The sequence below is a fragment of the Giraffa tippelskirchi genome, chromosome 7 (assembly GCF_054371585.1).
Source record: "Giraffa tippelskirchi isolate mGirTip1 chromosome 7, T2T-mGirTip1v1.2.pri, whole genome shotgun sequence".
NCBI classification, from domain to species: Eukaryota; Metazoa; Chordata; class Mammalia; order Artiodactyla; family Giraffidae; genus Giraffa; species Giraffa tippelskirchi.
The window spans coordinates 156,519,222-156,536,469 of record NC_137281.1 but is presented as its reverse complement, the minus strand read 5'-3'; the positions used below and the strand labels follow the sequence as shown (position 1 = coordinate 156,536,469).

Sequence of the window (17,248 nt, the reverse complement as noted above, 5' to 3'; positions counted from 1 at the left end):
AAGCGCCCCCCTTTCTCAGCCTGCTTTTCACCCCGCCCCCCAGAAGAAATTAGAGAAAGGGGGGTAAACTACTGCTCCCTACATGACTTAAAGAAAATGCATCAGGCAAGGCTGGACAAGACTAACAACCACGAGGTTTGGGGTTTGCTGTGTGTTATCTCTTCCTCTTTGGAAAGCTCTTCTGTTCTGCTTTCCCATGAAGTTGGAAAGGTAAATCATGAGCAAAACCATTATTCTCATGTTCTAAAGTGAAACGCTGTCTCCTTTTCATAGGGTAGTGAGAAAAATGTTACAAGCAAAGAAGTAATGGAAATTGATGACTTCTAGGTCTAAGGTTGCAATGGATGTTGCAAGTGAGGTTAGCTGACCAAGCCATCTGCTTCCTGTGGACAGCAAATGTATCACCTTGCGTCTGGAATGGATACTTTGCTCACAACACCCAGAGTTTGTCCTCCTCAGTGGGGAAGAAGTTCTGATTCCTGTGGAATGACTAGGACCGTTATGATCCAGTAGGAAATGGAGCCATAATATTAGCTATTTTATTCATCCTTTTTACCAGACTGGTCACATTATACCTTTTTTTTTTTTTTTTAAATCTCAGGAAAAACATCCAATAAATATTCAACAAACATCCAGATAACTAGAATTGCATGATTTCTCACGATAGACTTTTTTCCACTTTTCACACAAGAAAAATAGGCAGGGGAACACCCTTTTTCTCTCTGCTTTTGCTTGTCCCATGTGATGAGCTGCTAATGCATTTGACAGTTTGAAGGAAGCTATGGGCCTCTCCATGTTCAAACACGTCTCCCTAAATAAGTAGGTATCCGTGACAACCCTGGGTATGAATAATGGTCAGCAATATCTGTGTGCTCCCAGTTATGCCTTTTCATTTTGGAGTTTCTTCTGCACAGTAACAGTTACTAGCTCTAAAAGTAGACACATGGTATCTGACATCACCCTCATTGGGTCAGACAAGCATCAAGGTCTTGATCAATTGGAAAGTATGGCTTTGTTCATCGTCTTATCCTGCACCTTCAATTTTGACTCTTGGTAAACTCAAAATGCATAATAATGATGAGCGCAAGAGAGGTCCAACATAGAGATATGTATCATCAAAACATTCCCATGACAAAAGTGCCAATCAAAGCATAATCTGCCACTGACGGTCCTTCAGCAGTTTTCCTAAAACGCGTAAAGCATTGCAAATTCTGTGATGTGCTTTCTATCCTGGTGTAGGTGAGAGTCCCAGGTATGCTATTACAAACCGGAGACCAATCTTGATTTGAGCAGTCTCTGTCATGTTGTACACAAGCTTAGAATTAAGCCTCTAACTAGATTCTATCTCTTCAGGAATGCTGTCTAGCAAAAGAACCATTTCAGATCATCCTAATCTTTTCACATGACCAGGTCTCCATCATAGGACTTAAGACCCAGATAATTCTATGAATCTCATAAGACATTATAGAAACCTCTCTAACCTTGGTCTTCTTGGCTCAAAGCAAAGACATTTGTTTCAGCAGCCACATATCCCACTGGAGGTTATACACACAATACGAATAAATGAGAATGATTATTTTGTAGATAAAAGGAAAAAAAAAAACTTCAAAAATCAAAGTACCATCATTTGAACACATAGTTTTATCTACACAGCCAAGGAGAAAAGGACAGTGGAAGGGAATTATCCAGTTAAACACACAAAGCCCCGTGTCATGGTCCTGCATTTGGGATGGCTTACTGCTACACTAATCGTTTTCACAGATTGTCTTTTCCCTTCACTGCATGGACCTAGCTTTAAAAAGGCAACAGTCAAAATGAGCTAGCTAATAGACTAAAATGAAAACCAAAGTCACTTTAGAATTAATTCAAATTAATCCATAGTTAATTTCAGCTTGACTGCACAGTTTCGATTCTTGTGTCTGCAACATTATAATTTCAGTTATATTTTCGGCTTATTCTGAGGGACAAGGGAGATTAAAACATACTACTTGGGGATATATTATTAAAGAAAATAAAGCTCTTACTATAAAGAAAAACTTGCATAGCATTTTATACCTAAACTTTTACAAAGAAGACACATCACAGTTCTATTTTGTTAAAAGTAAGAGGGACAGAGAAAGCCAAAGCAACATGATTGTGACATTAACGTCATAGGTTCCTAAAATAATGACCAGTGATCAAGAAAATATGCAACACAGAGTGAAATGCCTAAATTTGATTTTCAAAAGAATTTTCCAAGGGTGTACTTTTTAGATAAGATGTGTATGTGATCGATAGCCCTTCTACAGCTAAGGGATGGAAAGGAGGACATTGTACATGCTTTCTGAAGATGGGACGTTGCTTCAAAAAATATCTAGAATTAAGCCTGGACATCTTTCTCTTCTCCATGCCCTCTGCTCAACGCCCTGCACTGCCAAGATTAGGGGAACAAGCCTTCCCTCCCAGACTTGTTCATTTTTCATCTGTTATCCTGTTAATATAAGATTGATTATCCCTCACAATTCCCAAAGAAGAGGAACATCCACAATTTAAAAGGAATAAATGAAATGTAAAAAAAATGGAAGCGGATCAAAGTCAGTTCAAGGTGGAAACACAGTATTGCTTTTTTAAAAAAATACGGTGTTTTGCCAGCTTTGATGCATCCTTACAGAATTATTAGCAGGGAAAATTAGTATACATTTTAAAGTGAGTATGAATATTTTGTGCAACCAAGACTGGCATCCATAGTTTTCTTTCGATTTTTTAGCAGAGGGGTGACCAACAAATGTATCATCAACAGCTAATTATGAAAATATACGTGAGGTGATTGGAAGACAAGAATTTCCGAGGGGATAAAGGTATTAATTCAAGCTATTTCAACATGATACTAACAAAGTTAGTTGATATAGTATAATGGGACCACTGATTACGTGCTTTTGTCTAAAGGGTATCAATGGTTTTTAAATAACCAGTTTAGTATATTCCAAACATTGATGCCTTGTTGGTCTAAATATCATGTTGACATAGCTGCAGTGAATCTACTCAAATAATTCTCATTATCAAAAATAATTCCATTCAATATAATTTTTCCCATTATTTTATTAGCCTCTTCTAAAAAAGTATTCTAGAATATATCTCTGTTGAATGTGATTCAACCTGATGTATAATTTGAACAGTAACACTTTTAAAGGGAGTTTTCTTGCTGGGATATCCTACCTGCCCCGAAGATGACTGATATCAGACTCAGCTTTCTGTTTCACACAGGGCCAGGGGAGCCTGAAGGGTGATTTGTCAAGTTCCCAGTCAGAAAGCCAACCCCTGGATTCAAAGGTCTTTTCAAATCTTGTCTCATTTTTTTGATTCTGCCAATGGATGGGTTAACTTATCTCATAGGAACTGACTTCCTCCAGAGATGCCTTCTGCATTTCCTCCTTTGGGTCACAACAGGGTGACTACCTCCTTTCTCAGATTCTACAAGTTTTCACTTTTCTTCCAGACCCGGAAGTATAGAAATTATATGAAGATATCTGGGGTGCATTTCTTGTTTTATGACTATTATCTGCCTCACTCTGATGAGTCCACTTTAACCTGCCCTTTCACCTGACCACCAACTCTAGGAAACGAATTTGTTCTGAAGCTTCAACAGTGAAGTGGTAAATTGCATCAGGAGGAAGAATCACTCATTCTTTCACCCTGGCACTGGGTCCTCATTGTACAACCCTGTACAGTACTTCAGCAACTATTTTTTTTTTTAAGATTTAAAAAGCAAAGAGTTACAAAACTGTTTGTAATTAACTTGGAATAGAAAAGATAGCACTTTTTTTTTAAATCCCATTATATAGTACACCGTATAAATTACAGAGTATTCAAATGCACAAATGCATCTGTGTAACATTTATCAAATGTAATTCGCGTGTCTTTATGTGCACACGTGTGTATGTTCTCGAGCGTCTCCGTGTCTGTCCACTTCTGTAAGCGCTGGGCCTCTGTCTGTCACGTATGGCAGTGCTCCAGGTCTGGCACACTGCTGTTGCAGTATCGCATGTTGTTGGGGATATGGCAGTCTGTGTAATTAATGCCCCCATTTGGGGTGTAAATGGGCTGCAGTCTGAAATCTCCTTTAAGGAGCTGATCGTTATTTAAGGAGACGATCTGGAAACTGGTCTCTGTCATCTCCAGGATGGAGTTGTCCTTCTTCGTGCCCGCCTCGCAGTAGTCGTCTTTCCGACGGCCCCGGTTGTATTTCCACTTCTGGGAGGTGTAGCGCCCCTTTCTGTGCATATGCCAGCAAAAGACACCGAGCAGAACCACCAGCACAAATATAACAGCGCCCCCGATCAGGCCCGCCAGCAGAAAAGGGGAGCCCATGCTGTGGGAAGTCGTCTGCTCATGGCTGGAAGCCGTGTTGCTGCCATTGTTCACATAGGAGTCATGGGTGGTGGCCTCCGAACAAATGGTGTCTTCTACAGCTCGGTAGTTAAACGCATCCAGGGGCACTAAACAAATCCGATACGTGGATCTGGGCTCCAAATTAACCAGGCTCAGATGCTGCTTCTCGCCGCTAACGATGCGTTCCTGAACGATGCCCCCCACCAAACTGTGGCCCATTTTCACCCACGTGAGCTTGTAAGCCATCACAGTGAAGAGAGAGAGCCAGCTGACTTGGATGGAGGTGTCATTCACGAAATGGATGGAGAGTTGGATCCGTTCAGAAAGCGGCGGGGTCACTCTTTCTCTGCCGTCCCAGTCCGGAATCGTGGGGAGCTTGGAGGCTGTGGGACTCAGGGACGTGTAGCTTCTGCTGGGGATCGGGGCGGAGAACGTGGGGGGCTGAGTCACGGGAGAAGCTGAACTCGGGGCTGGGGTGAGGGGTGGCAGGCCGGGGGTCGTGGTGGGGCAGGACAACAGATTCATATTCAGCTCCCGCACGGCCATGCCCCTGACTTGCTCGGGACCTTGGCACATGAAACCCCGCACGTTGAGCGAGGCGGGGATGTGTCTGAGCCATTCTGTGACCCATTTAATGCTACAGTCACAGAACCATGGGTTGTTCCGAGCGGTGAGCTGCTTCAGGTTGGACAGGTTGTCAAAGACCCCTTGAGTCAACACGCGCAGCTGGTTGTTGGAGATGTCCAGCCGTTCCAGCTTCCGGAGATTGGAGAAGGCTGTCAAAGGGATGTGGCTGATCTGGTTGTCCTGCAGGTAGAGCCTGACCAGGTGCGTACCCGGGAGGTCAGGAGGCGGGCGGGAGAGCGAGTTCCGGACGATGGAGAATTCCTTGAGCTTGGTGAGGTGGCCGAAGGTGCCCTCGGCGATGCCCTTGTTGGTCAGGAGGTTCCCGTCCACGATCAGGCGCTCCAAGCTCGTGAGGTTCTGGAAGGCCATGTCTGAGATGACGGCGATGCGGTTCTCGTCCACGCGCAGCTCCTGCAGGTCCACGGGAAGGCCCACTGGCACGCTGCTCAGGTGATTCTTAGACAGGAACAGCAACTTCAGGCTGAGGGCCTCTCGGAAGGCCCCATCCTCCACGCCCACGGTGGAGATGGAATTGTCATCCAGGTGGAGCTCTTCCAGCTTCAGGAGCTGGGCCAGGGCCGCCCGTGAAATGGTCTGAATGTTGTTTTCCTGCAGGTGGAGAACGCGGACGTTCTTGGGGAGGTTCATGGGGAACTCGTCCAGCTGGTTGCCGTAAAGGTAGACAGTGTGCACGGACTGAACATTGTGCAGTTCTGCAGGAAACCCAGCATTATTAATTTGGTTGTTATGGAGGTAGAGTACAGTGACGCCCTCCGGGATCCCAAGAGGCACTGAGGTCAAGCTTCGCTCGTTACAGTAGACGAAGTTCCTGTCACAGCGACACACACTAGGGCACGCCAGGAATTTTGACACTTGTGAGGAGAGCCCCAGGGAAATGAGAAGCCAAGATTTCAGGAAAAAAGCCCCCTGGCCGGGCCCCTGTGTGGTCTGCAGGCCCATTTCTGAAGTACAGAAATCAAACACGATGCTGTACGGAAAAGAAAAGTAAAAAAATTAAAAAAAAAAATAGAGATAGCCAAACCAAAATAATTGAACAGGGTTCAAGTCCAGAATTCCAACTTGAAGAAATCTCCTGAAGGCCAAGGTCAAAGAATCTTCTTGAGGTCTCTGGTCTTTTCAGCCTGTGTTGGCCTCTTTGCTGCTGTCCTCCATGTGCAAAAATATTTCAATAGGAAGAATTTTCCACCCAGGCAACAAGTGAAGCCAAGTTATCCACAGCCAAGAGGGGCCCAACCAGGCCGGCAGGACCTCTTCCGTGGTCAGGCAGGTCAGTGTGGATCAGCCCCCGAGCTTCTTGGTTAAGCTCAATCTGCAATCTGTTGTAGGAAAGAAAAGAGAAAAGAGTCAGTGAAGGGTAGACAATGGATTAAGTGCTGATCTGACTGTAGGCTTTTCAAAAATGCTGTGATTGGGACTAAACACCTAGAGGCAAGGAGTTCGCATTAAGTGATGTGTTAAGTAATAATAATTCACTTGAAAAGGTATTCAAGAAATGAAAATGATTTGTCTTCGTCAAAAAAATATCATATTGTTACCTCATTATCAACAATCATACAGTGAATTTTACATCACAGTCAGCATCTTCTCTCAGAGATCTATTTGCATAAGAGGCCTGGGGCTGAATCTAGTGAATCAAGGATGACTATTTATAAATGCAACTGGTCACAGTCATATTTCACAATGAAACGACTGACTGAGCAAAAAATACAATTTAAGGGGAAAAATGTGAAACCCTTTCCAGTTATAAACAAAGGCAAAATGGAAACTGATAAAGTTATTTGGAAAGATGCATCTTTTATATTTGTCATTTTTTAATATATAAAAAATGAATTGGTACACCTGAAACTAAAACAACATTGTAAATCACTTATGTTTCAATAAAAAATTATCACGTAAAAAAGTGACAAATGAAAAAGATGCATCTTTCTAGATAATTTTATCTGTCCCCATTTTGCATTTGGCTTCCCTGGTGGCTCTTACGGTAAAGGATCCATTTGCAATTCAGGAGACCCGAGTTCTATCCCTTGGTCAGGGAAGATCTCCTGGAGAAGGGAATGGCTACCCACTCCAGTGTTCTTGCCTGGAGAATCCCATGGACAAAGGAGCATGGTGGGCTACAGTCCATGGAGTCGCAGAGAGTTGGACACAACTGAGCGACTAAGCACATGAATATATATCAACTATATAAAACAGAAAGATGCATCCTTTTGATCTGACACTATGATGAGGCGGTTTAAAGGTGACTCACAGATGCATGTGTGACGGCAGAGAGAGGATTTCTCTTTCCCTCCCCACTCCCTGCCTCCTCTCATCTCTGTCTGCCTCCCAAATAGCTCACACTTGAGTTACCACCTAGAATGACCAAACTCCAGTCCATGACACATTTCCACTTATCCCCTCTTCTGAGACCTCTAGGTACAGATGAGACACACCACTGTGATTCCTTTGAGAGGTGACAAGCTCATGACTAGGAATAAATTATTTTTCAACAACGCAACCTTCCTCCCATCTGTGAGTGTTTTCCTGCTTCTAGAAAAGGACTTTCAACAAACTTTGAAATGACAGGAGACACAGTTGGGGAAGTAAAGGCAATCTGCAGATACTAATCAAACCTTTCTGCTCCAGAACTCTTCCATCTATTTTTATATTAGAGAGGTAAAGATGTTAATTGAAAGGTGTCAGCTTTGATTTCCCTATAAAATAAGCTAACATGACAGGACACGGCAAGCTAGAAGTCGCTTAATTCTCACCAATACACAGTAATTGAAACAACTTGTATCTAATGCACAGAGGAACTATTTGAAATTGTTTCCTTGGCTATCTTTATGTGCATGAGAACTAAGTCACTTAAGTTGTGTTCGACTCTTCGAGAGTCCATAGACGGTAGCCCGCCAGGCTCCTCTGTCCAAGGGATTCTCCAGGCAAGAATACTGGAGTGGGTTGCCATGCCCTCCTCCTGGGGATTGTCCTGACTCAGGGATCAAACTCTAGTGTCTTACATCTGCTGCATTGTAGGCAGGTTCTTTACTACTAGCACCACTTGGGAAGTCCGCTGTTTGTGTTTTTAAACATAGTTAAAAAAGAAAAAAAAAAAAATGTAACCTCTATTCAAGTGTCCAGAATGTTAAATTTGTTCTACTATTAAAAATATTGTAAGCCATCTAAAAAATGCCTTTGCTGACCTGAAATGGCAATATACATTTTCAGTTGTTCAGAAAGCTTAAAAAAAAAGGAGGTGGTCGAGGGAGTTTCTTTCCAGGCAAAATGGATTTAAAATCAAAACTAATAAAACTTTATTAAAAATCAAGAATTATTTACTTTGTTACAAATTACAAATATATGTTTTGTCACAAGAAACAGGAGCAATCCCCTCTAGCAAAAATCTCCCTATAAGCTTATGAAATAATTTAGGAAAAAAAAAAAAAAACTAAGGGTAGTGCTGGAAAAGTGAATTCAATGCCATCAGCTTGATGCTATCCCTAGCTTAGGTTTCAAATTATCAAACCTTCCCAGCATTCCCTAATAGCTGCTGCTGAGTGTGGTTTTTGGTCCAACCACATGAACCTGACCTGGGAAGTTGCTGGAAACACAGAATGTGGGCGTTACATACATGCATGCACAATAAAACGTGAGCAACACTGCCCTAAACACAGTGCCATCTTACTTAAACATCCACATGCTTTAATTTATTAAAGGTAAAATAATTGCAAGAGTATGTCAAGCGACTGATTTAAGAAGAGTAAAAGCGTAAAGCATACTAATCCCTTTGGTCCCGGGGAGATGGTCTCAAATTATGTCTTGTATGTAAATGACATCTTATAGGTAGAGTAGCACAGTGACCAAATATATCACTTGGCTTCAGCAGATCCTTGGAAATGTATGTCTGAATGACAGATGCTAATATCCAGCAGGAGCTGAAAGAGTTATCTGTAATCAGAGGCACACACTCTCATAAAGCATCATTTATTTAAGAACAAAAATCTGTTTGGTGCCATTAGCATTTCCTCTTCAAAAGAGGTAGGAAAGTGAGGCTAAAAGAATAGAATCTAACACATTTTTGAGGATTTCACAGGAATCTTCCAAGTGTGAAAGTAGTGCACAAGCAACAGAATTTTCCAAGCGAGAAAAAACAACTTCCCCAGGGTCTTTAAATTCTTATGTAAAAATAATAGATGTTTCTTAACTGCATTTGCAAGCCCAGTTTTAAGGTCCTAGAAACAACAAACCAATGTCTGAAGACGGTAGGATCTGTTTAGAAACTTTATCCGTGAATAGCCGCAAGGCACTAATGATTGAAGCATCAACTCACTGGAAAAGACCCTGATACTGGGAAAGATTGAAGGCAAAAGGAGAAGGGGACCACAGAAGATGAGATGGCTAGAGAGCATCACTGACTCCATGGATGTGAATTTGAGCAAGCTCTGGGAGATAGTACAGGACAGAGGAGCCTGGCGTGCTGCAGTCCATGGGGTCGCAAAGAGTGGGACATGACTTAGTGACTGAAAAACAACCATGATAATGATTGGGTGCTAACAAAGTATTCAGGAATGGAACTGGGGGCCATCCCTGTGCATCCAAATGGTAAATATTCCGCTTGCTTCAATCGTGTTCCCTGAAAAAAGCCTAAGAGCCAACCCTTTGCCCCAGGTCTTGCTCTCTGGCAGGTGGGCTTTACTTATAGGCGGTTCTTGTATAATTACATAGGAAGAGGATGTGGTCCTGAAGAAAGCTCCTAATGGGATTACATGGGGCAAACTGTCCCTGTTCATCCCCCTCCACAGGAGGAAATCTCATCTGGATCACGCTGTGTTGATTAGCTGTGACAAGTTCAACGCTGAATGAAAACAAACTCTCAGGGTGTCCCCTGTCCTTCCTGGGAATCCCACGGAATAACCGTGCGTGGCAGACTTGTGCTAATTCTTGCACCGACAGCAGCCTATACATTATGTCAGCCCACAGACTGTATCTTTGTTCAAATCAGGGCAAGTGTAAAATCGCAGCCACCTAGGCAATGATGATTTTTAAGTCAAGCAGGCTGAAATCTCCATATTTTCAGCTGTAACTCCTACTAAATACGAAGGGGCGAAATCCTTCTTTGGAGAAGTCTATTTTGGAAATTTCTTAAGAGAAATCTTAAGATAGAGACTGAATTTATAGAGAAAGTAGCATAGTATAATGGTCAAAAGCATAGTCTCTGAGTCTTCACTACACCTCTGGCTCTGAGAAGCTGGACAAATTACTTAAATCTTTTAAATTTTAGTTTCCTTACCTGAAAAATGAGGATAAAATAGTTCCTAGCTCAACAGCCCTGTTGAGAGGATTAAACAGGATAATATTTGTGAAGCGCTGTATGGTGCCGACACAAGACAAGGACATACTACCTAAAACTGTTATTCTCAGTGTACTCGTTACGATTCATGATATCCAAAGAGGTGAACTCCAAAATGTAGAGTAAAATAAAAATCACCTTTGACCATCCAGGTTCTCCATACGGACACCTACTCCATGATTTCTCAACATCAGTACTATTCAAATTTTGAGCCAGATAATTCTTCTGTTGTGGAGCTGCTGTGAATATACAGAGATGTCTCCAGATATATGTATGTCCCCTGGGGAGGCAAAATGCCTCCAGTTAACAACCACTGACCTACCTCATCTTACAAGTACCTTAAAAGTTTAGTATTTTTATTCTGATTTTATAGAGGAAATTAAAGATAAATTTCTAATAAACAGAGCCTAAACGTGCTTCATGCCATGGATACCAAAAAAGCATGGAAACACAATATATTTTCATTTATTTATTTACCCAGTATTTTTTTGGGGGAGGAGCACTGGAATGAGTATACCATCTCGCAGAGCTGATACGGTTTTTGACTTTGTGAGTCTTAAAAATATAATGAGGGGAGAGAAATGAATAAGCAAGGAATTATGGTGCTGTGTAAAGATCTCCAACCTCGGGGCATTAGGGAACTATAGTACCTTGTAAAAAGTTCTAATCTAGTCCACGGGGTAACAGGAAAAAGACAGCTGCAAGAAGACTGTCTTTGTGAGGATCTGAAGGATAGGAAGGTACAAGCCAGGGAAGAGATTTCAGAAGTTCTGTCCAGGGATGGCCATAATGTGGATCCAGAGGTGAAACCCAGGCCCGCTCAGAGAAGGAACAGAACTTGAACCACATAGCACTTTCCTCCAGCTCTGTCTGCTTCCCACTGAGATCGTGCTATTTCTAGAAGCTAAGAAACAAACCTATGTTTCAAAATCATTAGCCACTTCATAATGGTTGGATATGAAAAGATTCTGCTTTACAAGATGAATTTAAAATACTGAGAGCAAAAAGTTGTGTTTTGTTTCGGGTTTTTTTTTTCTTTTTCTTCTTTCCTTTTTCCTGTTTGTTTGAATATTGCACTGACTGTGTCTCCTCTCCAGGAAAGGAGAGATTATGAAGAAAGGCTTAATGGAAGGTGCTAGGTAAAAACAGAGATTTTCATTTAAAGCAGAAAACACAGTTTCGAAAGCCTAAGTATAAATCAACATGCAACCAGTTCTCTTTGGAGATAGCAAGAACCTGGCCCTGCCTGTCTGTTAAAGATGACAATAACAGCAGCAGTTATGCCAGGCTCCCTTAATTTAACGCTTTCCATAGAAATGAGACTTAAAAGACATAAATCAGGTAAAAGCTTTCTGTAAAGTGTTTCTCTCTTAGTGCTACCTACAAAGTTCTTTTTTAATTAATTCCAGGAGCTTGTATTCCAGGAGCCCTTAATAAACTCAGACTATAAAAATCATAGTACAGAAAATAGGGATTGTCAATAAGCAGCACCGATTGCGTAGTATAATGACATCAGGACAAACCCAATAAAATCTTAAATGGTTCGGCATTGAGCGGTTGTGCCAAGAGACAACACGGTGCCTGAAGTGATGCTACAGGTGAGAAGGCTAACCAGACAAGGAATCCTCCTAGAAAAGTGTCCCTGGGCACATCAGATTTAGAGCTTCTGGAGTTAAGTTTGTGCTTAAAAATCAGACAGACACAGGTGCAGACTCCATAGGCCCAACTACACTGCAAATGTCTTTGTTACAATCTGGAAACACTAGAGCAATTTATAGATCTTGTGCACATTTCCACATTCCTCTAGATAGGTTATAAATATTGTCCCTACAATAATCAGGAGAGTTCTATAGTTAGCTGGCCAAGATATGGGGATTAGCAGAGGAATTCGGAAAAAAAAAATATAACAATAGCTACCCCCTAACTTGAAACCATTTTTCCATCTCACTGAAGCTTAATCAAGCCCCTTGAAGTTTTTCTCATTAGACAAATATTTTTCTTTGCTAAAACAAAGAGAGAGAAAGAAGGGAAAATGGGGAAAGGAGGGGAGGAAAGAAAGGAAGCACTTTATTCAAACAGTTGACAATTTTCTGGCTCCAGTCAGTCTAGAATTGAAAACATTAAAACTGGACCAAAAAAAAAAAGAAGAAGAAAAACTATTCTCCTGACAAGCATAAAATTCTCTAACACATTTGAAGAGTTGTTCTCACATGGATTTCAATGCAGTTGGTTTAAATAATAGGGGTAAGTTTAGAACTAGTTACAACATTGCAAACTCAAATGCATAAACTTTGAGGACAAATTTATTATTGTCATACGGTTGCTCTCAATCCACTGGGGAGCTCCCACTGACCATCCTCTGGGTTCATATAAATCTGCATAACCGAGGGCTGCAAGACTCAGTCTTTAGGATATTTAATAAGCCTAGTGGTGAACAGACACTAATAGAGAAGAATTTCATTGAGGCATCACCAATGGGGTAAAAAAAAAAAAGAAAACAAAGGAGAATGGCATGGAAGCATGTCAATTATCATATGTGAAGTGAATCGCCAGTCCAGGTTCAATGCATGATACAGGGTGCTCGGGGCTGGTGCACCGGGATGACCCGGAGGGATGGGATGGGAAGGGAGGTGGGAGGCGGGTTCTGGAAGGGGAAAACATGTACACCCATAGTGGATTCATGTCAATGTATGGCAAAACAAAACAAACAAAAAAGAGATTAAAAAAAAAAAAAAAAAGCATATGGTCCATAAAGGATGGAACTTGCCATAGCTCATGTCTATACACTTTGAAACCCATTTTAAAGGGAGGTAGTTCAGTCATTCATTCATTTGCTCAGATACTAAGCATCTCATGGTTCAGGCAGAAAAAAAAAAAAATGCTGGTATTTTTTAGACTCATCTTTTGGAGAGATTTTCCCATCATCTGATCCAGTGATTTCCCATCCCCAGGGGTCATCAAAAACACTTGGGGAAGGTGGTGAACCATTAAGGTTTCTGCGTCCTATCCCTGTAGATTCGGGTTTGACTGGTCTTCAATGAAGTCTGGGCAGGGACAATTTGTCAACTTTCCCCAGATGGGTCCGATGATCAATCACTTCACGGTCCTACCACTCAGACACGTGTTGATCAGAAACTGCTTTCAAGACATTGAGACAACTGGTCCTTCTATGTCTAGACCAAACCAACAAGTGAGAGGCAGAAGTGTTGTGGGGGCGTGGAAAGACCAAAGGATGTCAGGATTTAGTGGAGCCGGAATTTAATCTGACCTCAGCTCAGAGTTCCAGAGAATAGCAAGTAGAGATAAGAAGGTCTTCTTAAATGAACAATGCAAAGAAATAGAGGAAAATTACCATTCTAGAATGGGAAAGACTAGAAATTTCCAGAAAGTTGGAGATATCAAGGGAACATTTTGTGGAAGGATGGGTACAATAAAGAAAAGATAAGGACCTAACAGAAGCAGAAGAGATTAAGAAGAGGTGGAAAGAATACACAGAAGAACCATATAAAAAGCGTCTTCATGACCCAGATAACCACAATGGTGTGGTCGCTCACCTAGAGCCAGACAACCTGGAGTGTGGAGTCAAGTGGGCTTTACGAAGCATTTCCATGAACAAACTTAGAGGACAGAATTCCAGCAGAGCTATTTATAATCCTGAAAGATGATTCTGTGAAAGTGTTGCCTCAATATGTCAGGAAATTTGGAAAACAGCAGTGGCCACAGAACTGGAAAAGGTCAGTTTTTCATTCCAACCCCAAAGAAGGGCAATGTCAAAGAATATTCAGACTACAGTACAATTGTGCTCATTTCACATGCTGGTAATTTTATATTAAAAATCCTTCAAGGCAGGCTTCAACAGTACATGAACTGAGAACTTCCATATGTACAAGCTGGATTTAGAAAAGGCAGAGGAACCAGAGATCAAATTGCCAACATCCGTTGGATCATAGACAAAGCAACAGAATTCCAGAAAAAAACATCTACTTCTGTTTCATTGACTACCCTAAAGCCTTTGATCGTGTGGATCACAACAAATTGTGGAAAATTCTTAAAGAGATGGGAATACCAGACCACCTTACCCGCCCCCTGTGAAACCTATATGCAGGTCAAGAAGCAACTAATAAGCAGGTTACAACCGGACATGGAACAACTGTCCGGTTCCAAACTGGGAAATGTGTATGACAAGGCTGTATACGGGCACCCTGCTTACTTAACTTCTATGCAAAGTATATCATGCGAAATGCCAGGTTGGATGAATCTCAAGCTGGAATCAAAATAGCCAGGAGAAATATCAATAACCTCAGAGATGCAGATGATACCACTCTAATGGCAGAAAGTGAAGAGGAACTAAAGAGCCTCTAGATGAGGGTGAAACAGAAGAGTGAAAAAGCTGGCTTGAAACTCAGCATTCAAAAAACAAAGATCATGGCATCTGGTTCCATCACTTCATAGCAAATAGATGGGGAAAAAACGGAAGCAGTGACAGATTTTATTTTCTTGGGTTCCAAGATCACTGTGGCTGGTGACTGCAGCCATGAAATTAAAAGACGCTTGTTCCATGGAAGGAAAGCTAAGACAAACCTAGATGGCATATTAAAAAACAGAGACATCACTTTGCTGACGATGGTCCATGTAGTCAAAGCTATGGTTTTTCCAGTAGTCACGTATCGATGTGAGACTTGGACTTCAAAGAAAGCTGAATGCTGAAAAATTGATGCTTTTGAACTGTGGTGCTGGAAAAGACTCTTGAGAGTCCCTTGGTCTGCAAGGAGATCCAACCAGTCCATCCTAAAGGAAATCATCCCTGAATATTCATTGGAAGGACGGATGCTGAAGCTGAAGCTCCAATACTCTGGCCACCTGATGCAAAGAGCAGACCCATTGGAAAAGACCCTGATGCTGGGAAAGATAGAGGGCAGGGGGAGAAGCAAGCAGCAGAGGATGAGATGGTTGGATGGCATCACCGATGCAATGGACACGAATTGGAGCAGACTCCAGGGACAGTGGAGGACAGAGGAGCCTGGTGAGGTTCATTCCATCAGGTCAAGAAGAGTCAGACAGAGTTTAGTGACTGGACAGCAAGAAACAACAGCTCAGCCACTTCCATTAATGGAAGGACAGTGGACACTTAACCTCTTTCAACATGGCTTTTTTTTATGTCATAAGGAGATAATAAGCCATGGGAATTGCTGAGAACACTAAATACAATGCATGTGAAGTAAACCAAAAACACTAAGTAGGTATTCAATAAACTGTGATTTAGAAAGGTAGAGATTGCATCGGGTTGACCAAAAAGTTTGCTACATCTTATGGAAGAACTTGAACAAACTTTTTGGCCAACCCAATACGAGGGAGAGAGCCTGGCTCTGGGGGCAGCTGACTTGGACAGCTTTTACACAGACTAGCTGTGCTAACTTGGGCACATTACTTCATTTCCCTATGCCCTAGTTCACTTATATGCAAGATGGGGAAAACGATGATACTAATCTTATGGTTGCTGTAGGACTATAAATCGCTGAGAATTTTATCTAACATATGGAAAACATGCATTCAGTGCGCCATTTCTATTATAAGCATTTTGAAAACTAACAAAAAGCCCTTGTTTCAGGGAGCTTTTTCCCCTAATTTAGTAGAAAGGAGGTTCTTTTGAATTCAAGTTTTATCTTCCTCTAGTTTTCATTCCTTATTTTTACCATAGTTCTTTCCTATTTAGACACATACACCTCTCCATACATTAATGTTACAAATATGTGAAGACATTCATTGGGTCTCTGAGCTCTTCTCCTTTCCTGTGTAAATGTCTCTTCTATTTCAAGTGTTCCAGGATCTCAGCAATGCTGATGCCTTCATTGGTAATGCCTTTCTTGATATGCATTGCTCAGAATGGAAGATAAGACTCATAATGGTCTGACCAGCAGCAAGTACACCTTAGCAAATACTCAGGGAACATCCATTCCCTGCCAGGCACAGAGTTGGTTACCAGATAGATAACTATGACATGCCCCTTGGTACTGAGTGAGTAAAGGTTCATGTCAGATCAAATGACTCTTTGCATAGGCTCTTTAAGGGGCTTCCCAGGTAGCTCAGTGATAAGGAATCTGCCTACCAAGGCAGGAGACACAGGTTCCATCTCTGGGTCAGGAAGATCCCCTGGAGGAGGGCATGGCACCCCATTCCAGTGTTCTTGCCTGGAGAATCCCATGGACAGAGGAGCCTGACAGGCTACAGTCCATGGGGTTGAAAGGAGTCAGATGCTACTTAGCGACTAAAAACAAAACATAGACTCTTTAATATCCAGTGCATTTTAATATGTTTCATTTTATCTAATCCCACAACAACCCATCGGAGATATTTTTATCAACCTCACATGAAGTCCACGGAGATGACATAATTTGCCGGAAGCCACATAGACAGCACAGAAAATCGGTATGATCAATTTTCTACATGAAAATGCAAGCTTCAGGTACACTTTTATGAATGGTGTTACAATGGTATTGAAACCAGTACCTACCTTCCTGTAAATCTAAAGCCACTCTTCAGTGCTGAAATTTACAAAGCTAGCAGCAGCCTGGCATTTAAGTGGGTACCATTGGCAAGCAGCACTGTACATAAGTAAAGGATAATTACACCAGGGGGCCCATTACCGCTCTCCCTAAGTGACTTCAGTGCTCGGCAGGAACGGGAAATCAAGGGCTGCCCAGCTGATGAGCAGCAGCAAGGTGCCAAGGATTGGAGGCACTGAAGGACAAGTGGCTACTGATAAGCTGGTAGCAAGATGGACAGCAAAGGCCCCTTGCGTGTTAGTCGCTCAGTTGTGTCCGACTCTTTGTGACCCCATGGACTGTAGCCCACCAGGCTCCTCTGTCCATGGAATTCTCCAGGCAAGAATACTGGAGTGGCTTG

At 42.0% G+C, this 17,248-nt stretch overlaps 1 protein-coding gene across 5 annotated transcripts in view; it reads right to left on the bottom strand.

The window, feature by feature from the left end:
* Positions 1 to 1,620: 1,620 nt before the first annotated feature.
* Positions 1,621 to 17,248, bottom strand: part of FLRT2 (fibronectin leucine rich transmembrane protein 2) — a 102,993-nt gene continuing 87,365 nt past the window's right edge. For all 5 annotated transcript variants that reach the window (XM_081517298.1, XM_081517302.1, XM_081517299.1 and 2 more), the window contains one exon: positions 1,621 to 6,332. In XM_081517298.1, coding sequence (XP_081373424.1) covers positions 3,973 to 5,955 — 1,983 coding nt within the window. In that variant the 5' untranslated portion in view covers positions 5,956 to 6,332 and the 3' untranslated portion in view covers positions 1,621 to 3,972. The remainder of the gene's footprint in view (positions 6,333 to 17,248) is intronic.